Source organism: Convolutriloba macropyga, chromosome 11 (genome assembly GCF_964194025.1).
Source record: "Convolutriloba macropyga chromosome 11, txConMacr16.3, whole genome shotgun sequence".
NCBI classification, from domain to species: Eukaryota; Metazoa; Xenacoelomorpha; order Acoela; family Convolutidae; genus Convolutriloba; species Convolutriloba macropyga.
In genome coordinates, this window is record NC_134478.1 from 28,104,643 (window position 1) to 28,130,742 (window position 26,100).

Below are 26,100 nucleotides of genomic sequence, written 5' to 3' on the forward strand. Positions count from 1 at the left end.
TTTTCGTGCAATTTGTGTGCTTTTATTTTGCGAAGTGCGACATGTAGTTTCTCACGGCTATTTCTTTCATAAATTCTCCACAAAGGTTCGTTGGGGGACAATTTTCATGTTTTTGAGATTTTTGTTGCAAAAAAAATTCAAGTTTTTTTTTTTTTTTTTTGATACGTCTAAGCGGGGAAGGGACTTCTGAGGTGACGTCTGGAACCTCGGGCGATCATCTCTTGGTGACGTCTGCAACCAAAAAAAACAGGCCTTCTTGATCGGGTGACGTCTGGAACCCTTGAAAAAAATCTCCTCGTCTTTGGTGACGTCTGAGACCAAAAAAAGTCGTCTTGGGGGGGCTTTTCTTGATGCAGCTGCTTATTCCTCTGGTGCTCTGACACAAAACTTGGAGTGGTCAGGTTTGGAGTGGTCAGGTTTGTTGCTGTTGTTGTGTAACTGGTGGGCAGATAGGCTCCGTTCGGACAATCTTGGTACGGTTTCTTTGTCTTTGGTTGGGGAGGGGGGGGGGTGATGTTACCCTCTTTGTTTTTTAAAAAAAATTCCGTTTCAGAAGGTAGACTATGTTTCCTAGTCACGTCGGTAGGTCTCCAATTTATGTAATGAAACATATATTCTAGACTTTTGGTTACTCATATTTGGTTGCGACTTCTTGTCAGATGTTTTTGGGAAAGAGTAACTCTCAGGTTTTTGGCGGTAGTTTTAATCATCAGCAAATGTCATGCTTTTCTTGAGTTCCCAAGGTCATTGGGAACACTCTATTTTCTTTTTGTACTAAAATAAGAACGTCTTTTCTTTTGTGTTACGCTAACATTCTCACCAATAGTTGCTTATGTGATCAAATCTGGTGCTGCTGCGGCTGAAAAAGCTTTTCGATTTTAAGCATTTGGTGGGCAATGTAGATCAAAAAAATTAACCGTCAAATGTATAAAAACTGAAGAGGTTATCAACATGACGGTGGTTGAATTTACCGCGAAACCACAGGAGCATCAAGACTTCGATCCTTTTATTATAAAGCCGTTCCTGAAAGAAAAACAAACGTCGTCTCAAGCGTCATCAATGTATCCATATTGCAGGAGGTTTACCGCATTTAGGTGTCCATGATCCTGTACATTAGTGTTGCGAGTTAATTGTTGTGATCTAAAATGCAAACCAAGTGCTTAAAATTCAAAAGCATTTTCAGCAGCAGCACCAGATTTGATCACATAAGCAACTAGTGGTGAGAATGTTAGCGTAACACAAAGGAGAAGACGTTCTTATTTGATACTTGGACAGGATTTGTATCATGCCACCCAACCGTTTGTAGTACTTCGCTGCCATTGAGAAGTGCTCATAAGTTGCTTAAAATATAGGTTGGGTATTAAGTGCCCCGTTACCGCCAAATTCAAGTTCTATCTCAACGTGCATCGAAGTCGATATAGAACACGACAATTAGATAGCAAGTCGAATAAAGTAACGGTACGACATTGAATCGTTCGGGGCAAACCAGCAGGTCAACCCACCAACTGCAGCAGATGCAAGGGCTCACGAAATTGTTCAGTGTACCACAGCACAAAATGGCCTGGTACACGACGTTGGAAAGTTTTGGGCTGCAGAGAACGCCCAGATTCCAAATTATTGCTTCTCACTTGCGCAACTCAAGCCTCTTGAAAAACGATTTGTCGCGGATCATGACTTTGTGAGAATTATATCACTACCATCAAGGAAAATTACACAAAGGGTACGTAATTGAGGATCTCGGTGCTTACAAGCTTGAGAACCGATCCGATAAAGAGTGGTACCTACCTCACCATCCAGTTGTAAACTCAAAAAACTGGGTAAGTTGCGTAGAGTGCTCAATGGAGCAGTAAAATTTCACGTTGCCTCGTTGAATAAGTCCGTACTCACGGGCTCTGATCTGCTTCAAAACCTCATTTATGTACTTCTACGCTTCCGATAGCAGCTAAATGCCGTAACTGCTGACGTCAGGGGAATGTTTCTACGGTTTGGCGTATTACCATCAGATCAATCATCATTTCGTTTTTAGTTGAGGGAGGACACAACTAAGATTGTAGTGTATCAAACCATCCTTCATACCTTCGGGAGCTAAAAACTTGCGCACTTGAGTTACCTATGCACTATTCACTACGACGGAATGCGATGGGCAATGCTAAATTTAACCCGAAGCTTTAAACGCCGTACTTGAAAACTTACATAGGCGATTAGATTGACTCAGTAGAGTCCCCTTAGAATGCCATCAATAGATAGAAGGAATTGGTACTTTGTATCCATCCTTGTTGGTTCAAGCTTACTAATTTTTTAAGCAATTGCCAAACCTGGCTGGTCGAATGGTGGTTACCCTCATCCTACTGAGCACAGGGTTCGTGCTTCATGCCAGGAGGATTCATTGAACGTGCTCGGGCTAATATGGGATCACACTAATGACATCATTGTTGTGAGTAGGTTTACCAACTGCGCTTTTACTACGTCACTCACTCAGCGTTTGGTCCTAGGCCTTGTCTCGGAAGTTTTTGACCCCATTGCTGTTTTATCTCCTTTTAGTGTCAGTGCTAGACTGCTCTTAAAGCACATCTTTCGTGTCACAGGAAAACATTAAGGTTATGAGCTCCTGCAGGGTAAGCTTCAAAATTGCAATTTCCAAAACTGTCATTGCAAGCTGCTCTACTTTCCGCTCGATTGAAAAACGAAACTATTCAAGCACTTTTTGTAACTGTTAACCAAGTAATAATGTGGACCAACAGCACGACCGTTCTTCAAGGGATTAAATCTGATGAACACCAACCAATTTTTTTTTAAAACCGCATTTGTTAAGTTTTGGAGTATAGCAGCATTGATAAAGGGAACCACGTTGACAGTAAGAATAATCCAGCTAGAGCTGGCACGCGAGGAATGTCTGCTGAAGTTTTGCAACTAAGCAGTTGGGTCAAAGGTCCACATTTTTGAATTAATTCCTGTTCGTAACTTACAAAAGCGTCGTCAATAACTTCAAACTTGGCGTCAACAAAAACAGTCATTATAGAAGAGATAAAAAGAAACAGGCAACTGCCACTCCGTCGTTGTTCTCATTTGATAGATTTTTTTCCTATCAAAAGGCTTTGGACTTTGGGGCTTACATTTTTTGTTTTTCACCAAAAAAAGCAGACTACGGCGACCACGATTGTAGAAATACTGACCCTAAAGAGATTGACGAAGCCGAGAGTCATCCCGATTAATTGGTGCAAGGAGATTTTTTGAAACCGAGAGAAAGCATTAGAATCAAGATGTTGGATACCTAAGATCAATCGTGCCGGTGAACTATACAGTACCGAAACTAAGGTCATCATAGCGCTTCATCAAAGCATGCTTCCTGAAGTGCGGAGAAATCAAAGTCGTTAATATGAAACCAATAATGTCTCTTATCAGTCTCCTCCCTTCATCAACACTGGTGTTGACTACTTTTGGCCGCTCCATGTTACTGTCCGTCATATTACTGAAAAAAGGTGCGGATTCCTCTTCATTTGTCTCACTACTCGAGCTGTCCATGTCGAGATAGTTACTTCTATAGACAAAAGTTCTTGCATAATGGGAGTTTAGCGGTTTGCGTCACGTAGGGTTTCAGCTGCCATGATTTGGTCGGACGATGACATTAACTTGATTGGACCGGAGAAACAACTACGGAAAGTGGAAAATTGTTAACATTTCAGCTGATCTTGCACACAAAGGTGTAAAATGGAGGTTCAATTTACCCAACGTATTTTAAGGTGGTAGCTGGGAGAAGACGGTGCGCAGTTTCAAGCTTGTGTTATAAACAATAATTGGCACGCGTCATCTCACGGATGAGATACTGAGTTCTACTTTTATTTCGTGGAGCACGCTCCTTTTGCGTCAGCTATTGCGCGTATGCGATTGTCCCAACGATTTGAATGCCATAACGCCCAAGCGTTTTCTATTGGGAGATTATTTTACACGTCTCAAGTATCTTGTTGGCGATAATGTAATTAACCATCGTAAACGTTACAAGCCTGCGCAGTTGAACGCTTATTCGGTCTGGTCCCATTGTATCAGAGAGTACTTACGGACGAGCTAAGTGGCCAGCGAATGCCGAGCTTAACACCGGTGAATTGGTTTGGGTAGTTGAGGCGACAAGCCCTAGGGGTTACCATTTTGGGTTGGGATTTTAGAAGAGCGTTATGGCTCCAACAGCGACCCGCGCTCCGCCGTCTTACGTACGTTGACTGCTTCGCTCGACGGTCCGATTGTAAAGCTTGTACCAGTTTTCCCCAAATCTTCCGAGCTGCAGGATGTTAGCGGGTAAATAAGCAAATATTGACCAATGAGAATCGAGTATTTGAGTTCGAATTTATATGCGTTTTTTACGTTCTAATAAAAGTAGAAAGTTCAGCAAAAGTTTGTTTAATCTAATCCTGGGTCAACATTACCCCTATATATAACGATTAAAGTGTTTTTTGGCTTAAAATTGTTAGGTTCTCTAGACAATTGTTGAACTAATACGCACCCATTATGACGTCAATAAACTTGTTTAATGAACACCGAAAAAAGTCTTCCCGTCCAAGAGCTCTGGTTACTCTGAACGTTGTTCTGCTGATACAAGGCTCAGATTGCTATTGATTTTGCACGTTTTACGCTAATATGATGTTTCGACTCTATTAAACGCGTTGAATTGAAATCTGGACTGCTGGATTTTACTGAGTCAATAATTATTTTGGAGCTTTTAGAGAGATAATATATGTTAAAACAGTCCAGATTGGACATATAAATTTTTTTTTAATAACTACAGATCATTCAGGAGTCCTCATCACCTCAGCTTTAAATTTGCTGCTGCTGTTAATGATGTTACATGTCATGCATCCGTTTTAACTTGAAAGATAATCAGTGTTGATGGTGAAGATATTGAAATTATTGTGAATGTTAATAAGATAGTGATAGTTGAAACTATAAATAAAGTTAAATAAGAAAGATTGTAAGTTAAATGAAAAGACTGAACAAAATTTTGGAAAAAGTGTAAAATAATTGAATAGATAAGTTATAGAAAATCATTGATAATTTTTACCTACCGGACTTCAGCATAACTCTTTTCTACGGTCTTGGCATTGCCAATTAAGAGTTTTTCTTTTTTGTTTACTTTATTATTATCAACATTATTATTTACTTTGTTATCTATAAATTTAATGTCATTTTTACTTTTAAAAAAGTTTAACAGCAGAATTTGGGCTGTACCCAGCGTAGCTGAATTTCTTACCAATCATTTTTTCTATATATCCATTTTCTGAAATGTACTCAAATAAAAACGTCTTCTCTTCTGTGTTACGTTAACATTCTCACCACTAGTTGCATATGTGATTAAATCTGGTGTTGCTGCTGAAACTGCTTTTGGATTTTTATTGGCTGCTGGATCAGACTGACTTGCAATCTCTAAAGCGCTTATTGAATTATTGGCACCCTTCTCACCGAAGTCAACTTTTAAGAATTGTGCATATGGTTTATGAAAAACTCAGATTATTATTTTTTCCACTAAATTGGGGACATGTTAAGGAAGGCAACCCCTTTCGACAACCAGAAAGCAGTTTATCTAGACTGCTTGAGTGAACCACATTACAAAGTCAGACAAGGAAATTTTAGTTTAGGATTGTTAATAAAACATATCAGGCAGATTGCCGGAAACTAGCCGCCGTTGATTCCAATAAGCATGATTGGGATTGACCAAAGATTTTACAAAAACATTTTTTAAGTCCGATTTATTCTGATGGCATTTCGTCGTTGAACATACTTCTGTTTCTTAGAGAAAGGCTACAGGGGCTACTATCAGTACCAATAAGCATTAGAGATGGTAACTAAGACTTATAGGAACGAAGTTCAAATAGCGGGCATCTAAAAGTGGGCTTTATGTGTTTTTCCCGTTTCTATTTCTGACTTGAATTTTTTATACTGACTCCGTTCATTTTGAATTGCTTTGCTGAGCAACTGATGTTGAAAATCATATTTAGCAGAATGAGAGAAGAGAAAAAATAGCCTAGAGAAGTCAAAAAGATTTCACGCAAAATGTTGAAAAAGCGGCAAAATGAGGTAAAGCGAAACATTTTTTTGCTCGACGAAGTAAAAAACATAGCAGGACAAGTCTTGACGTACAATTCAAAGAATTTTCCTTGACTAAGCAGAAAACTAGACCCAGAACGGACTATGAATGGATTAGGAAAACCATTTAGATAAAAATCACATCCAAAAAATTGAGAAAACAGTAAACATCAAAGTGAAGTTGCTGCATGTTAACAAAAAACCACTAGCTAGAAAGCGAATTTTCTGCTTCGGCGTGACCTGCTTCGGCGTGACCAAAATCACTACTCCAATTTCACTTCAAAAATCATGAAAATGTGTGAACAGGTCTTAAAAAAAACATAGCCGGAAGAATTCCGGAAACGACTCGAAGTGAAAATCCATTTAAATGCCATCCAACTACTCATCAAACAAAACGTGCCTTCACTAATTTATGTTTATCTTGAAACAAAGTCATGAAACAATAAAGAAAAAACAATAAAATCAAATCTGTTAAAATATGATAAAAGATCTGATCAAATTTTGTTATAAATTGAGATCCCGAAAAATTTATCTCTGCCAAAATAACTTCATCAAAACAGTTAGTACTTACAAAAACCACTCATGTGAATTTTGAAAAAATACTTTAGGCTAAAATTATGAAAAAAAGCTCCTAAAAAAACTTTCACTGAAAAACTGGAAAAAGTTACTAATTTTTTTAATATTTCAAAAACATATAAATCCGAAGAAAAATTCCCTTCAGCTAATAGGGTATCTAGATGCTGGCAAAACAATAGGCAAGTCATAATAGGCAGAGAAACTTAGTTAAAAACAGAAAAAAAAACGAAAAACTGCAAAAAATTAAGAAAAATAGTTCCAATTTTCGCCATTTTTTTTGTCATATTTCTCAACAAAAAAATGATTCTTACCCACAAAACTGTAACCAATTGTTGTCATAAAATTGTTCAAGTAGAAGGGGTTTCTTCAATACCCATTCCAGTCAGTAAAAAAAAATAATCGTCAAAAAACGCAAAAAAATAGCCCGAAAATCATCAAAATACATTAAACAACCGACTAACGTCGGGCGAATTGCTCTCAAACGACCAGCGAGCGGTTGGATTCGTCAGTAGCTAGCCACGGAGGAGGGGGGTGATGGGGGCAACACTGGGTTGGGGGGGCAACAGCGCGGTGGGGGGTGGAGGCAATAGAGGGGGTGGGGGGGAGGTGTCTCAACCTCTAAGAACCGCCATAATTCACAACATAAGTATAAGTATAAGTCTCCAAAACAGTTTCAGCTGAAACAGAGCTGAAAGGCTCTAAGAGCACTTAATGCCCGCTGGGCGCTACCTGTTTATCCCGTTTTTGAGGACGAAAAGTCAAAAGCGTCAGACGAAAAACCGGTCAAGCGAAAAACGGCATAAAAAAGAAAGACCGACAGAACTAATATAATTGCTACAAACTTCGTTTGAGAGCAATTAAAAACCTCCGAATTATCATAAAATTCATAATAATTTCCAGAAACCTTCAAACCACTACCGAAATCAGCCTAAAATTAAAACAAATTCATAACAAAACCTCTTAACCAAAATAAATAAAAAAAACTGTTTTAAAATGCCGCACGTGAACAAAAAAATTTCGATCGCCTAGAGAAATTTTTTTCACACATCAATTTCTCGCTCTCTCAAAAACAGCGGTATGAACAAAAACCACTCTTTTTTCGCTCCGCTTTTTTCACTTTTGTTCAGCGCCAAAATCACTCCCAATTTTTTCACGCGTTTCATTTCCCGCTTCAAAATTCACTCCAAAAATTGATTAAAAAAAGGACTTCTCCAATACTCCTCTTCGAGTAGTAAAAAGACAGCGCCCGAATACAATTCAAATTCTTTGTATTGTAAAAAAAATAGGAGCGCTGTAATAGCCGTCTGAGAAGATGAGGGCGGCTATTAATCAGATAATAATAGTTGGTTGAATCTTTGTTTTAGTTTGAGTTGTTTGATCAGTTCAATCAATGTATTTGAGCTCTCATTATATGCATATGTTAAATTAAAGGTTGAGATGTGGAGCAATCTCAGATTAACATCTACGGTTTGGTTTTCTTTAATCATAATCACGATAGCAGTGTCAGCTTTGTGACTTGAATTGACGATCGTCCTTATGTCAAGTATCTTGTTGGTGATGGTGATAATGTAATTGACCATCGTAAACGTTACGATTGTGCGCAGATGGACGCTAATTCGGTCTGGTCCCATTGGATAAGAGAGTACTTACGGACGCGCTAAGTGGCAAGCGAATGCCGAGCTTAAGACCGGTGATTTGGTTTGGGTAGCTCAGGCGACAAACCCTAGGGCGTTACTGCTCCAACAGCGTCCCGCGCTCCGCCGTCTTACGTACGTTGACGGCTTCGCTCAACGGTCCGCTTGTAAAGCTGTCAAGATCAGCGAAGGGAGTTGTCTGTTTCCTGTTGTATTCTTGTGCTAGATTGGTTTTTTCGATGTGAGGCATTTATTAATTTTTTCGTGTTGTTTCTTTTAAATTAAAATTTTATCTGCTTTCCTGAGTTTCTTCTCATAAGACTTAAGACTAGGATAGGAAAGGTGTTTTTTGCTATAAAACTAGGATAGGAATCGACTTCAGCGGCTTTTTAGGCGCTTTTTTTAGGATCGGTTAAGGAGCAAAAAAATCTACAAAATCTGTTGTTAATATTGCAAGATCTTACAAGAGGATATTAATCTTGCAAGAAAAGAGTCACGCAAGATTAGCATCTTGAATAGGGCTTTGGTTAGATTAATTTTAAATGGAAGGTCCGAACTAAGAGTCCGAAAGCTCAGGTGCGCGAGCACCTCCTTGTTTTGACACCGCTATCTGCTACTCACTTGACAACATGCTTAGCGGGTGATTTGGGCACATCGTATCCCCCGGGTGGTGGTCCTGGTTTTGGATCGAATACTCTGGAAGCCCTGGGCTCCACTGATCTGAACATGACATGATGTGAGGGCAGTTTCTCTGCATAGATTGCACTCACTGTCTCAGTCGAGTAGCTACCTGAAAATAGTAGCATTCTCACACAACAGCGGAGGATCTGTCAAATGAGACATAACTCAGGTAGAACTTCAGTAAAATTTTGGATGTCATAACTGGAGTTTTTATGCAACTTCAAATATTAAATCGATGATTTGTTGGGAAAAACTGTTTGCGTTCATGAATGAAGATATTGACGTTGCTGAATTTTCTTTGAACTGATTTTTCTTACAATCAATAAAATGTCCCCTGAACTAAATCAGACTTTGCTTGCCCTTATTTGACGTCTAAACTTAAACTTAATCTGGGGAAATTGCACTTTTCTGATCAAATTTAGGGGTCTGGTGGTTCTTGGTGATTGGTCGGAAACCTCTCGAAGGACAATAAAGAGAAAAGCTTGTCTGCGGGAGGGAAGAAATGCTTTCTCGGAAGGTTCTAGCGTTGCGATCAACCGTTGCGCTTGGGAACGCAAATATGATAATTACCCGATTCGCCTAACTAATGACAACAGATGCGTGTACCTGAGTTTTCTTATTAAATGCATCCTTCTCACCCAACTGGAGGGGAGTATGGGTTTCTTTTGTCACTAAATGAGAGGTTACTATAACCCGGGCCGAGGAATTTGGCCAAAATTATGTAAGATCAGCGGCAACTAGCGTTGACAAGTCGGAAAATTCACCGCAATTTTCTTACATAATTTTGCGTTGAATGCGTTGAATTTTTGTCTTAAAATTCAACGCATTCAACGCAAAATTATGTAAGAAAATTGCGGTGAATTTTCCGACTTGTCAACGCTAGTTGCCGCTGATCTTACATATTTAGCGTTGAATTTAGCGTAGATCTTACACATTTAGCGTTGAATTTAGCGTAGATCTTACATATTTAGCGTTGAATTTAGCGTAGATCTTACATATTTAGCTTTGAATTTAGCGTAGATCTTACACATTTAGCGTTGAATTTAGCGTAGATCTTACATATTTAGCGTTGAATTTAGCGTAGATCTTACATATTTAGCGTTGAATTTAGCGTAGATCTTACACATTTAGCGTTGAATTTAGCGTAGATCTTACATATTTAGCGTTGAATTTAGCGTAGATCTTACAAATTTAGCGTTGAATTTAGCGTAGATCTTACATATTTAGCGTTGAATTTAGCGTAGATCTTACACATTTAGCGTTGAATTTAGCGTAGATCTTACATATTTAGCGTTGAATTTAGCGTAGATCTTACATATTTAGCGTTGAATTTAGCGTAGATCTTACATATTTAGCGTTGAATTTAGCGTAGATCTTACATATTTAGCGTTGAATTTAGCGTAGATCTTACATATTTAGCGTTGAATTTAGCGTAGATCTTACATATTTAGCGTTGAATTTAGCGTAGATCTTACACATTTAGCGTTGAATTTAGCGTAGACTAAGGTCTACGCTAAATTCAACGCGAAATATGTAAGATCTACGCTAAATTCCACGCTAAATATGTAAGATCTACGCTAAATTCAACGCTAAATGTGTAAGATCTACACTAAGAAAAGCTTTACGTTTTTTCGATTTTTTCCACATCGTATAGTTACCTGAATCAGCTTCAACTGATTTTATTGTCAACTCAGAAAACAGCCAGCCAGCAGCAGAGAGCTAAAATAGGTTTACTACTGTCGGAAAAAAAACATCAGTTGATCTAACGAACAACTTTGAGATTTTCCAGTATGTTTTGGGTGTGTTCCCCTCCTCCTTCTCTAAACCGGGCTGGGGACCGGCTACGGCGGAGTTACAAACAACTATAGGAGATTTGAGTCCGAGCAAACGGCAAAAATCCGCGCTATAAGACTCTCCCCAGGAAAACCAAACAAACAAAACAAAACAAATTATAACATAGCAAAAATAATATATAGCGAATAAGTCGATACTTACGATTGAAACAAGAACTTTTTTCTAGGAAAGTTAGGCGAAACATTCTTTTTGCATTACAGCCTAAATAGTACTGGTAGTCTGGGATATCAATTTGGTTCACTTTGAACAACTCATTGACCCGTTGAAATTTCTATATTTTTGAAAATAGAATAAGCGAAAAAGTCGATATTTCCGTATGAAAAACTAACTTTTCTCCTAGGCAAGCTATAGCAAAAATTCTTTTTGTTTTAGACTCTAGGTATACAGGGAATACTCCATACCGGGTTTGGTTGGATTTGGACAACTCCTTGACCCGATGAAATTTCTATATTTTTGAAAATAGAATAAGCGAATAACAAGCGAATTATTCGATATTTCCGTATGAAAAACTAACTTTTTTCCCAGGCAAGCTATAGCAAAAATTCTTTTTGTTTTAGACTCTAGGTATACAGGGGATACTCCATACCGGGTTTGGTCGGATTTGGACAACTCCTTGACCCGACGAAAAAGACCTATTTTTAAAATTCGTAATTTGCGAAATTCGCAAATTTCCGTATGAAAAACTGACTTTTTTCCTAGGCAAGCTATAGCAAAAATTCTTTTTGTCACTAACTTTACATATACTGGGGATACTCCATACCGAGTTTGGTTTGATTTGAACAACTCCTTGACCCTATGAAATTTCTATATTTTTGAAAATAGAATAAGCGAATAATAAGCGAATTATTCGATATTTCCGTATGAAATACTAACTTTTTTCCTAGGCAGGCTATAGCACAATATCTTTTTGTCACTCACTCTACATACACTGGGGATACTCCATGCCAAGTTTGGTTTGATTTGAACAACTCCTTGACCCGATAAAATTTCTATATTTTTGAAAACAGAATAAGCGAAAAAGTCGATAATTCCGATTGAAATACGAACTTTTTTTCTAGGAAAGTTAGGCGGACCATTCTTTTTGCATTACAGCCTAAATAGTACTGGTAGTCTGGGATATCAATTTGATTCACTTTGAACAACTCCTTGATCCGATGAAAAAGACGTATTTTTAAAGTTCGCTAATTGCGAAATTCGCAAATTTCCGTATGAAAAACTAACTTTTTTCCTAGGCAAGCTATAGCAAAAATGCTTTTTGTTTTAGACTCTAGGTACACAGGGGATACTCCATACCGCGTTTGGTTCGATTTGGACAACACCTTGACCCGACGAAAAAGACCTATTTTTAAAATTCGTAATTTGCGAAATTCGCAAATTTCCGTATGAAAAACTAACTTTTTTCCTAGGCAAGCTATAGCAAAAAATCATTTTGTTTTAGATTCTAAGTACACAGGGGATACTCCATGCCAAGTTTGGTTAGATTTGAACAACTCCTTGACCTGATGAAATTTCTAAATTTTTGAAAATAGAATAAGCGAATAAGTCGAAATTTCCGATTGAAATACGAACTTTTTTTCTAGGAAAGTTAGGCGGACCATTCCTTTTGCATTACAACCTAAAAAATACTGGTAGTCTGGGATATCAATTTGATTCACTTTGAACAACTCCTTGACCCGATGAAATAGACCTATTTTTAAAATTCTCTACTCGCGAAGTTCGCAACTTTCCGTATGAAAAACTAACTTTTTTCCCAGGCAAGCTATAGCAAAAATGCTTTTTGTTTTAGACTCTAGGTACACAGGGGATACTCCATACCGAGTTTGGTTCGATTTGAACAACTCCTTGACCCGACGAAAAAGACCTATTTTTAAAATTCGTTATTTGCGAAATTCGCAAATTTCCGTATGAAAAACTAACTTTTTTCCTAGGCAAGCTATAGCAAAAACTCATTTTGTTTTAGATTCTAGGTACACAGGGGATACTCTATGCCAAGTTTGGTTAGATTTGATTGACTCCTTGACCCGATGAAATAGACCTATTTTTAAATATACTTATTTGAAATTATTCGGAAATAACTGGAAATTTCCGTATGAAAAACTAACTTTTTTCCTAGGCAAGCAATAGCAAAAATTCCTTTTGGCCTACACTCTATCTACGCATGGGATACTCCATACCGAGTTTGGTTCGATTTGAACAACTCCTAGACCCGATGAAAAAGACCTATTTTTAAAATTCTCTATTCGCGAAGTTCGCAAATTTCCGTATGAAAAAATAACTTTTTTCCTAGGCAAGCAATAGCAAAAATTCCTTTTGGCCTACAATCTATCTACGCATGGGATACTCCATACCGAGTTTGGTTCGATTTGAACAACTCCTTGACCCGACGAAAAAGACTTATTTTTAAAATTCGTTATTTGCGAAATTCGCAAATTTCCGTATGAAAAACTAACTTTTTTCCTAGGCAAGCTATAGCAAAAACTCATTTTGTTTTAGATTCTAGGTACACAGAGGATACTCTATACAAAGTTTGGATAGATTTGATTGACTCCTTGACCCGATGAAATAGACCTATTTTTAAATATACTTATTTGAAATTATTCGGAAATAACTGGAAATTTTCGTATGAAAAACTAACTTTTTTCCTAGGCGAGCAATAGCAAAAATTCCTTTTGGCCTACACTCTATCTACGCATGGGATACTCCATACCGAGTTTGGTTCGATTTGAACAACTCCTTGACCCGATGAAATAGACCTATTTTTAAAATTCTCTATTCGCGAAGTTCGCAAATTTCCGTATGAAAAACTAACTTTTTTCCCAGGCAAGCTATAGCAAAAATGCTTTTTGTTTTAGACTCTAGGTACACAGGGGATACTCCATACCGAGTTTGGTTCGATTTGAACAACTCCTTGACCCGATGAAATTTCTATATTTTTGAAAATAGAATAAGCGAAAAAGTCGATATTTCCGATTGAAATACGAACTTTTTTTCTAGGAAAGTTAGGCGGACCATTTCTTTTGGATTACAACCCAAATAATACTGGTAGTCTGGGATATCAATTTGATTCACTTTGAACAACTCCTTGACCCGATATAATTTCTATATTTTTGAAAATAGAATAAGCGAAAAAGTCGATAAATCCGATTGAAAAACGAACTTTTTTCTAGGAGAGTTATGCGGACCATTCCTTTTGGATTACAACCTAAATAGTACTGGTAGTCTGGGATATCAATTTGGTTCACTTTGAACAACTCCTTGATCCTATAAAATTTCTATATTTTTGAAAACAGAAAAAGCGAATAAGTCGATATTTCCGATTGACATACGAACTTTTTTTCTAGGAAAAAAGTGAAACAAAAATCAAGTTTCAGAAACTACAAATGCATGATCAGACAAAATATGAAAACAAGGCTACATCATGACGAATCTCAATCAAATTCATCAAACAACTAAAAATTATAGCAATTAAACAATTTTAGACCCAGACTCGTTCAAGGTCCAATGTTTGTAATTCAATTCCTTTTTTTCTGCCTTCAAGGATGGCAGCTTAGTCCTCACAGCTGCCTTTTTGCGATGTCGGCAAATGGCCATCTTCCCAGCAAAGAGGCGATCGAAGTCGTTGATTTCGATCTTCACAAACTTCATGAAACACATTTTTCTTGACTTTTTTCTCAAAATTTTTTCTCGCGCTTTTATCAAGTTCACTTTCACATTGAAGAAAACCCAACCATTAAAATGATGTTGGTTTGATCTTGCAGCCAAGAACGTGACACCTACTACTCCAGAGAACAACTTCATAACATGACACCGTGCTTCTTCCATTGTTCTGGCTAAGAGATTCATAAATCGGAGAGCATATCGATGGCGAAAATTCTTCGATTTTTTTTGTTTTTTTACTTTTGGACTACACTGCCCAACACTTGAGATGCTCTTCGACCGCCAAATTTCCTTCTCTTTCTGAGCCTCGGCGAGTCTGATCAGAAGACGGCTCCTTTCCGCAGAGTTCACTTCCATTGAATTCAGAAAAATCACAAAACAAAGAATCTGAAACATTTAGGAATTGAGTAAGCTTGTTTCCTAGGCAAACTAGGGCAATTACTATTTCTCTCCATAACACTAAACTAAGTACACGGGTGATACCTCAGACCGAGTTTGGTTTGATTTGAACAACACCTTGACCCGTTGAAAAAGACCTATTTTTAAAATTCAAAAATCTCAAGTTATTCGAAAAAATCGCACAATTCCGTATGAAATACTAAGTTTTTTCCTACACAAGCTATAGCAAAATTTTTTTTGTCTTTAACTTTACGCACACAGGGGATACTCCATATCAATTTTGGTTTGATTTGGACAACTCCTTGACCCGATGAAATAGACCTATTTTGAAAATTCTCTATTCGCGAAGTTCGCAAATTTCCGTATGAAAAACTAACTTTTTTCCCAGGCAAGCTATAGCAAAAATGCTTTTTGTTTTAGACTCTAGGTACACAGGGGATACTCCATACCGAGTTTGGTTCGATTTGAACAACTCCTTGACCCGATGAAATTTCTATATTTTTGAAAATAGAATAAGCGAAAAAGTCGATATTTCCGATTGAAATACGAACTTTTTTTCTAGGAAAGTTAGGCGGACCATTTCTTTTGGATTACAACCCAAATAATACTGGTAGTCTGGGATATCAATTTGATTCACTTTGAACAACTCCTTGACCCGATATAATTTCTATATTTTTGAAAATAGAATAAGCGAAAAAGTCGATAAATCCGATTGAAAAACGAACTTTTTTCTAGGAGAGTTATGCGGACCATTCCTTTTGGATTACAACCTAAATAGTACTGGTAGTCTGGGATATCAATTTGGTTCACTTTGAACAACTCCTTGATCCTATAAAATTTCTATATTTTTGAAAACAGAAAAAGCGAATAAGTCGATATTTCCGATTGACATACGAACTTTTTTTCTAGGAAAAAAGTGAAACAAAAATCAAGTTTCAGAAACTACAAATGCATGATCAGACAAAATATGAAAACAAGGCTACATCATGACGAATCTCAATCAAATTCATCAAACAACTAAAAATTATAGCAATTAAACAATTTTAGACCCAGACTCGTTCAAGGTCCAATGTTTGTAATTCAATTCCTTTTTTTCTGCCTTCAAGGATGGCAGCTTAGTCCTCACAGCTGCCTTTTTGCGATGTCGGCAAATGGCCATCTTCCCAGCAAAGAGGCGATCGAAGTCGTTGATTTCGATCTTCACAAACTTCATGAAACACATTTTTCTTGACTTTTTTCTCAAAATTTTTTCTCGCGCTTTTATCAAGTTCACTTTCACATTGAAGAAAACCCAACCATTAAAATGATGTTGGTTTGATCTTGCAGCCAAGAACGTGACACCTACTACTCCAGAGAACAACTTCATAACATGACACCGTGCTTCTTCCATTGTTCTGGCTAAGAGATTCATAAATCGGAGAGCATATCGATGGCGAAAATTCTTCGATTTTTTTTGTTTTTTTACTTTTGGACTACACTGCCCAACACTTGAGATGCTCTTCGACCGCCAAATTTCCTTCTCTTTCTGAGCCTCGGCGAGTCTGATCAGAAGACGGCTCCTTTCCGCAGAGTTCACTTCCATTGAATTCAGAAAAATCACAAAACAAAGAATCTGAAACATTTAGGAATTGAGTAAGCTTGTTTCCTAGGCAAACTAGGGCAATTACTATTTCTCTCCATAACACTAAACTAAGTACACGGGTGATACCTCAGACCGAGTTTGGTTTGATTTGAACAACACCTTGACCCGTTGAAAAAGACCTATTTTTAAAATTCAAAAATCTCAAGTTATTCGAAAAAATCGCACAATTCCGTATGAAATACTAAGTTTTTTCCTACACAAGCTATAGCAAAATTTTTTTTGTCTTTAACTTTACGCACACAGGGGATACTCCATATCAATTTTGGTTTGATTTGGACAACTCCTTGACCCGATGAAATAGACCTATTTTGAAAATTCTCTAATCGCGAAATTCGCAACTTTCCGTATGAAAAACTAACTTTTTTCCTAGGCAAGCTCTAGCAAAAATTCTTTTTGTTTTAGATTCTAGATGCACAGGGGATACTCCATGCCGAGTTTGAATTGATTTGAACAACTCCTTGACCCGATGAAATTTCTATATTTTTGAAAATAGAATAAGCGAATAATAAGCGAATTAATCGATATTTCCGTATGAAAAACTAACTTTTTTCCCAGGCAAGCTATAGCAAAAATGCTTTTTGTTTTAGACTCTAGGTACACAGGGGATACTCCATACCGAGTTTGGTTAGATTTGATTAACTCCTTGACCCGATGAATTTTCTATATTTTTGAAAATAGAATAAGCGAAAAAGTCGATATTTCCGATTGAAATACGAACTTTTTTTCTAGGAAAGTTAGGCGGACCATTTCTTTTGGATTACAACCCAAATAATACTGGTAGTCTGGGATATCAATTTGATTCACTTTGAACAACTCCTTGACCCGATATAATTTCTATATTTTTGAAAATAGAATAAGCGAATAATAAGCGAATTATTGGATATTTCCGTATGAAATACTAACTTTTTTCCTAGGCAAGCTATAGCAAAAATTCTTTTTGTTTTAGACTCTAGGTACACGGTAGATACTCCATACCGAGTTTGGTTCGATTTGGACAACTCCTTGACCCGACGAAAAAGACCTATTTTTAAAATTCGCTATTTGCGAAATTCGCAAATTTCCGTATGAAAAAATAACTTTTTTCCTAGGCAAGCTACAGCAAAAATTCTTTTTGTCACTCACTCTACATAAACTGGGGATACTCCATACCAAGTTTGGTTAGATTTGAACAACTCCTTGACCCGATGAAATTTCTATATTTTTGAAAATAGAATAAGCGAATAATAAGCGAATTATTCGATATTTCCATATGAAATACTAACTTTTTTTCTAGGCAATCTATAGCAAAAATTCTTTTTGTTTTAGACTCTAGGTACACAGGGGATACTCCATACCGAGTTTGGTTCGATTTGGACAACTCCTTGACCCGACGAAAAAGACCTATTTTTAAAATTCGTTATTTGCGAAATTCGCAAATTTCCGTATGAAAAACTAACTTTTTTCCTAGGCAACCTATAGCAAAAATTCTTTTTGTTTTAGACTCTAGGTACACAGGGGATACTCCATACCGAGTTTGGTTCGATTTGGACAACTCCTTGACCCGACGAAAAAGACCTATTTTTAAAATTCGTTATTTGCGAAATTCGCAAATTTCCGTATGAAAAACTAACTTTTTTCGTAGGCAAGCTATAGCAAAAATTCCTTTTGGCCTACACTCTATCTACACAGAGGATACTCCGTACCGAGTTTGGTTTGATTTGAATAACTCCTTGACCCGATGAAATTTCTATATTTTTGAAAATAGAATAAGCGAATAAGTCGAAATTTCCGAATGAAATACGAATTTTTTTCTAGGAAAATTAGGCAGACCATTGTTTTTGCATTAAAACCTAAATAGTACTGGTAGTCTGGGATATCAATTTGGTTCACTTTGAACAACTCCTTGATGCGATATAATTTCTATATTTTTGAAAATAGAATAAGCGAATAATAAGCGAATTATTGGATATTTCCGTATGAAATACTAACTTTTTTCTAGGCAATCTATAGCAAAAATTGTTTTTGTTTTAGACTCTAGGTACACAGGGGATACTCCATACCGAGTTTGGTTCGATTTGGACAACTCCTTGACCCGACGAAAAAGACCTATTTTTAAAATTCGTTATTTGCGAAATTCGCAAATTTCCGTATGAAAAACTAACTTTTTTCCTAGGCAACCTATAGCAAAAATTCTTTTTGTTTTAGACTCTAGGTACACAGGGGATACTCCATACCGAGTTTGGTTCGATTTGGACAACTCCTTGACCCGACGAAAAAGACCTATTTTTAAAATTCGTTATTTGCGAAATTCGCAAATTTCCGTATGAAAAACTAACTTTTTTCGTAGGCAAGCTATAGCAAAAATTCCTTTTGGCCTACACTCTATCTACACAGAGGATACTCCGTACCGAGTTTGGTTTGATTTGAATAACTCCTTGACCCGATGAAATTTCTATATTTTTGAAAATAGAATAAGCGAATAAGTCGATATTTCCGTATGAAAAACTAACTTTTTTCTCAGGCAAGCTATAGCAAAAATCCTTTTTGTTTTAGATTCTAGGTGCACAGGGGATACTCCATGCCGAGTTTGAATTGATTTGAACAACTTCTTGACCCGACCAAAAAGACCTATTTTTAAATATACTTATTTGAAATAAATCGGAAATAACTGGAAATTTCCGTATGAAACACTAACTTTTTTCCTAGGCAAGCTATAGCAAAATATCTTTTTGTTTTGAATTCTAGTTACACATGGGATACTCTATGCCAAGTTTGGTTAGATTTGATTAACTCCTTGACCCAATGAAATTTCTATATTTTTGAAAATAGAATAAGCGAAAAAGTCGATATTTACGTATGAAAAACTAACTTTTCTCCTAGGCAAGCTCTAGCAAAATGCTTTTTGTTTTAGACTCTAGGTACACAGGGGATACTCCATACCGAGTTTGGTTCGATTTGGACAACTCCTTGACCCGACGAAAAAGACCTATTTTTAAAATTCTCTATTCGCGAAGTTCGCAAATTTCCGTATGAAAAACTAACTTTTTCCCTAGGCAAGCTATAGCAAAAACTCATTTTGTTTTAGATTCTAGGTAAACAGGGGATACTCTATGCCAAGTTTGGTTAGATTTGATTGACTCCTTGACCCGATGAAATAGACCTATTTTTAAATACACTTATTTGAAATTATTCGGAAATAACTGGAAATTTCCGTATGAAAAACTAACTTTTTCCTAGGCAAGCAATAGCAAAAATTCCTTTTGGCCTACACTCTATCTACGCATGATTTGATTGACTCCTTAGATTTGATTGACTCCTTGACCCGATGAAATAGACCTATTTTTAAATACACTTATTTGAAATTATTCGGAAATAACTGGAAATTTCCGTATGAAAAACTAACTTTTTTCCTAGGCAAGCAATAGCAAAAATTCCTTTTGGCCTACACTCTATCTACGCATGGGATACTCCATACCGAGTTTGATTCGATTTGAACAACTCCTTGACCCGATGAAATAGACCTATTTTTAAAATTCTCTATTCGCGAAGTTCGCAAATTTCCGTATGAAAAACTAACTTTTTTCCTAGGCAAGCAATAGCAAAAATTCCTTGTGGCCTACACTCTATCTACGCATGGGATACTCCATACCGAGTTTGGTTCGATTTGAACAACTCCTTGACCCGATGAAATTTCTATATTTTTGAAAATAGAATAAGCGAATAATAAGCGAATTATTGGATATTTCCGTATGAAATACTAACTTTTTTTCTAGGCAATCTATAGCAAAAATTCTTTTTGTTTTAGACTCTAGGTACACAGGGGATACTCCATACCGAGTTTGGTTCGATTTGGACAACTCCTTGACCCGACGAAAAAGACCTATTTTTAAAATTCGTTATTTGCGAAATTCGCAAATTTCCGTACGAAAAACTAACTTTTTTCCTAGGCAAGCTATAGCAAAAATTCTTTTTGTTTTAGACTGTAGTTACACATGGGATACTCTATACCGAGTTTGGTTTGATTTGGACAACTCCTTGACCCGACGAAAATGACCTATCTTTACAATTCGTTATTTGCGAAATTCGCAAATTTCCGTATGAAAAACTAACTTCTTTCCTAGGCAAGCTATAGCAAAAATTCTTTTCGCTTTAGACTCTAGGTACACAGGGGATACTCCATACCGAGTTTGGTTCGATTTGGACAACTCCTTGACCCGACGAAAAAGACCTATTTTTAAAATTCGTTATTTGCGAAATTCGCAAATTTCCGTATGAAAAAATAACTTTTTTCCTAGGCAAGCTACAGCAAAAACTCTTTTTGTCACTCACTCTACATAAACTGGGGATACTCCATACCAAGTTTGGTTAGATTTGAACAACTCCTTGACCCGATGAAATTTCTATATTTTTGAAAATAGAATAAGCGAATAATAAGCGAATTATTGGATATTTCCGTATGAAATACTAACTTTTTTTCTAGGCAATCTATAGCAAAAATTCTTTTTGTTTTAGACTCTAGGTACACAGGGGATACTCCATACCGAGTTTGGTTCGATTTGGACAACTCCTTGACCCGACGAAAAAGACCTATTTTTAAAATTCGTTATTTGCGAAATTCGCAAATTTCCGTACGAAAAACTAACTTTTTTCCTAGGCAAGCTATAGCAAATATTTTTTTTGTTTTAGACTGTAGTTACACATGGGATACTCTATACCGAGTTTGGTTTGATTTGGACAACTCCTTGACCCGACGAAAATGACCTATCTTTACAATTCGTTATTTGCGAAATTCGCAAATTTCCGTATGAAAAACTAACTTCTTTCCTAGGCAAGCTATAGCAAAAATTCTTTTCGCTTTAGACTCTAGGTACACAGGGGATACTCCATACCGAGTTTGGTTCGATTTGGACAACTCCTTGACCCGACGAAAAAGACCTATTTTTAAAATTCGTTATTTGCGAAATTCGCAAATTTCCGTATGAAAAACTAACTTTTTTCCTAGGCAAGCTATAGCAAAAATTCTTTTTGTTTTAGACTGTAGTTACACATGGGATACTCTATACCGAGTTTGGTTTGATTTGGACAACTCCTTGACCCGACGAAAATGACCTATCTTTACAATTCGTTATTTGCGAAATTCGCAAATTTCCGTATGAAAAACTAACTTCTTTCCTAGGCAAGCTATAGCAAAAATTCTTTTCGCTTTAGACTCTAGGTACACAGGGGATACTCCATACCGAGTTTGGTTCGATTTGAACAACTCCTTGACCCGACGAAAAAGACCTATTTTTAAATATACTTATTTGAAATTATTCGGAAATAATGGGAAATTTCCGTATGAAAAACTAACTTTTTTCCTAGGCAAGCTATAGCAAAAATTCCTTTTGGCCTACACTCTATCTACGCATGGGATACTCCATACCGAGTTTGGTTTGATTTGAACAACTCCTTGACCCGATGAAATTTCTATATTTTTGAAAATAGAATAAGCGAATAATAAGCGAATTATTCGATATTTCAGTATGAAAAACTAACTTTTTTCCCAGGCAAGCTATAGCAAAAATGCTTTTTGTTTTAGACTCTAGGTACACAGGGGATACTCTATGCCAAGTTTGGTTAGATTTGATTGACTCCTTGACCCGACGAAAAAGACCTATTTTTAAAATTCGTTATTTGCGAAATTCGCAAATTTCCGTATGAAAAACTAACTTTTTTCCTAGGCAAGCTATAGCAAAAACTCATTTTGTTTTAGACTCTAGTTACACATGGGATACTCTATGCCAAGTTTGGTTAGATTTGATTAACTCCTTGACCCGTGGAAATAGACCTATTTTTAAATAAACTTATTTGAAATTATTCGGAAATAATTGGAAATTTCCGTATGAAAAACTAACTTTTTCCTAGGTAAGCTATACCAAAAATTCTTGACGTATTAGACTCCGTATACAAATGTGAACTCTGACTATGAGTTTCAATTGATTTGAACAAATTCTTGATCCAATGAAAAAGACCTATTTTTAAAATTCATTATTCGCGAAATTCGCAAATTTCCGAATAACGAAGTAAGGTTTTCGTATGAAAACCTTACTTCTTTTCTAGGCAGGCTATAGCAATAATTCCTTTTGTTCTACACCTTAGGTACACAGGTGATACTCCATGCCAGGTTTGGTTTGATTTCGACAACTCTATGACTCAATCAAAAAGAACTGTATTTAAAATTCGCGAAATTCAAAAGGTTCCTAGGCAAGCTATACAAAATGGCCAACACTAGAGAATAAATCCCAAAGTAAAGTTTATGAGTTATAAACGACAAATTCAAAGATCACAAGTTCACTGTTAATCAACAGGTGTCTACAAACTACACTATTTGAATCTGCAAACGCTGATTTAAAATAAAAAGTTGATTAATCGGGTCTCTAAATCTAAATTCCGTTAGGGTAACTAGCATCACTGATGTCAGAATGGATCGATGCGGTTGTGGTGAAACTGTCATCTGCCGCATTGCCATTTTGAACCACTAGCGACCCTTCATTTAGCATTTGCGGTTGTTCACCTAGTAGTTGCTGCCCTTCAAGTAACGAAACTCGAGCCTCCAGAGCACTTACAACATCTTTCAGCAAATTCAGTTCGCGCTGTAATCTTTCAAGCTCTCCAATTGTTTCAGGTAAAACCTGGTGATGTCCGGGAAGCTCGCATATCAAACGATTACCAATCATTCTCAAGTAGGTCTGTTGAAGCATATTTACCTAGAACACACCCTGTAAAAGACTTCAACTCAACCGCGCCTTTTCCTCACCATTTGTTGCTCAATACTCTATTTGAGTGTTAGTTATTACGCTCAAAAACCGTAGTAATCAGTAAATGGATGAAAATCTAGTTTCAAAAGAATTCCATTAGAATTCTCCTTCAAATGCTCTAATCACATCATTGAGCAAAAATCACATCACATCAAAATTCAAATCACCAGCTAAAGACAAAAATTGAAACTGCAATTTAGTACGAAGCAGAAAGTTCAAGACAACACCTAATCATGTTCAAAGTGCTTTAACAGTTTAATGAAAAATAACTGCTCGTATTGGAATCTGATAAATTTGCCGGTAATATCTTCAATACTGCAATACAGTGTTTCTTCAGTTTCTTGCACGGCAAAACCTAAGGGGTCAAATTTATCACGGCAAGCGAAAAAATCGGTATCATCTAAGCAGATTTCAAGCGTTTCCAGTATTTTGTACACGCGAACAAGCGAACAAAGCAATTAACTGTTCCGTTATCAAAAAAAGCGAGAATTTGTCCAATCTTTTCGGGTGCTTTTCCTATGGCAACAAAACTATTACTTGTGCTACGAGAGTAACATGCAGAGTCAAGCATAAATTTTCCCCAGTGTCGACAAAACACTCTGGCCGAAGGAAATTGTTCTGCCAACAATTCTACAGAGCTTGTTTTAACCAGACAATAATCGTCTTTAACCAATCTTTTCCTCCCGAACAAATCTTCGATAAAAGGTTTTAAAGAGTCGTTCTCTAATTCTGATGTCAAGAGTTCACGATTTCGAATAAAACGCTGCACTAGTAGTTTACACGTGTTCAAAGTCCCAGTTACTGGTCGGATAAGATAATGATTGGCTGATTCGAACAGCGAAGCTGAGGTAGTCCACAATGGTCCAAATGTTTCGCATTGCCAAGCAAGGTGCCGCAATAGATGGAAATTTATTGACTCAAAATTTCGCCCAGGATATTTAAAATGCAAATTTCTACAGAAAGCTTCTAAAAGTATTCCACATAAAGCAGAATGCTCGCTGGTTTCATAGAGTGACCGAAGTGAAAATACAAGATAATTCAGGTCACGGAGAATTGAGTCATCGTCCAAATAAGGTCTAAATACAATAGGCGCTAGATAAAGAAGATAAAGTTTGAGCTCGTTTGCTTTAAAAAGCTTTAATTCACTTAGAGAACGAACACTTCGCTTGAATTCTGACGGCAGCTGAATGGCAGATGTAAAAGACGCGATTTCAGTTGGCGATCCAACAATTTCAAAAAGAAAGTCTAACATCTCTTTTGCAACGCCTTTCAACAGCTGATGCATTGTATCTATAGGAGCGGTAAGAGGGAGATTTGGGATCACCTTGAAAATATTAGGATATCCTTGAACGCCTTTCGTTCCGATCTCTGGATCTGTTTCTTTGTTTAACTTCCTATAGTCCACATCCCCGCTTTCAAACAAAATGGCCCTCTCATACTGGTCTTGTGGTCTTCTCATCTTTATGGGTTCGTTGTGAGGATAGCAATGAGACATAAAACGATGCTTTCCTCGCATTTCACATAAAGAGCACCCATAGAAACCGTTATGCCTTTTCATTTTAAGGACACTGCTTTTGCAAACCAGATCCGCAATCAGGGCAACGGTCTTGAATTTCACATTGAACACAGCATCATCTTTTGTTAAGGTAAAGGTATTCTTTAATTGCGCCTCATATTCGTCAAAAATACTGTCCCAGGGCAGATGACCTTTTCCATACCAAAGGCTGCACAGAACTATATTCTCAAACTTGGAGCGAAGAATTGGAGGTAGATCGGCCAGCGCCAACCAAACAGGATACGCAGACTCCGTTGCACTTTCAAGAACAACGGCTCCATCTGTGTTCATAAGTAAACGAATGCGCAGGAATTTTTCTTTTATAAGGGGTTCTAACTTCAGATCCTCTCTTTCTTGTCGATCCAAGCTGTACTTCAATATATGTTCAAGGTTCCTGTCCACTATAGATTTCAACTGAGTGAAAAAATTCAAACAAATCAATTCTCCGTTATCATAAAACACATGGCTTTTCGTATGGCTGTTCGAGATTTCAGGTATCAATTTTTTCACAGCAAAAGGCGTAGGGATATTGGAATTCTGGTGGATTAATTGCTCACGTTTCATTAGATCATACAAAAGTTCATCAGAGCAACCATGTTTCGAAATTATTGACAAAAGAGATATCAGAGAATTATGTACTGTAGCATCAGAGTTTTCACAAATATTATTGCTTGGGAATTTGAAGCTGGGATAAATTTTTTTTTCTGACTGATCATCGGACCAACTCGGCGCACAGGATGTTTCAGACTGGTCATCCGAACTACTGAGAACATCACTTTCCCGACTACCGATTAACTGCTGGGACACGACCGTGGAAATTGACTTTGAATCGTCTTCAGAAGAAAAGGGTTGCTCGTCATCTATCTCATGAGGAAAACTGTTTGTCTGTTGAATAAAACTATCAATAATATCAGAGCCTTTAACAACATCGACAGTTTTCCGTACTTTAGCAACGCGTTTATGCTGTCTGGAGCAAGTTCTCTTCCTGGATACAAAAGTTTGATTCCGTAACTTTGCTTCAACACAAATTCCAGCGGTAGACGAAGCGACAGATGTCGTGACGGTCTGACCTAAATGTGTATCCAGTTCTAAAATCGGTTCGCAGATTTGCGGAGACTTTGATGGTTTTTCAGCTGACGAAATAAGATTTTCTGAAAAGAAATCTATCGATATTCCTTCTGATTCGCTGACCAGCTCAGTGGATTGTCGATCAGCGAGATAAATATTCGGTTGAGCCTCTCCTAATTGTTTCTG

At 37.0% G+C, this 26,100-nt stretch overlaps 1 protein-coding gene across 1 annotated transcript in view; it reads right to left on the minus strand.

Annotated features, from left to right (window-relative positions):
- Positions 1–26,100, minus strand: part of LOC142349254 (protein STPG4-like) — a 91,360-nt gene that overhangs the window by 11,688 nt on the left and 53,572 nt on the right. The window contains exon 4 of the mRNA XM_075400695.1: positions 8,904–9,072. Within this exon, the coding sequence (XP_075256810.1) occupies positions 8,904–9,072 (169 nt within the window). The remainder of the gene's footprint in view (positions 1–8,903; positions 9,073–26,100) is intronic.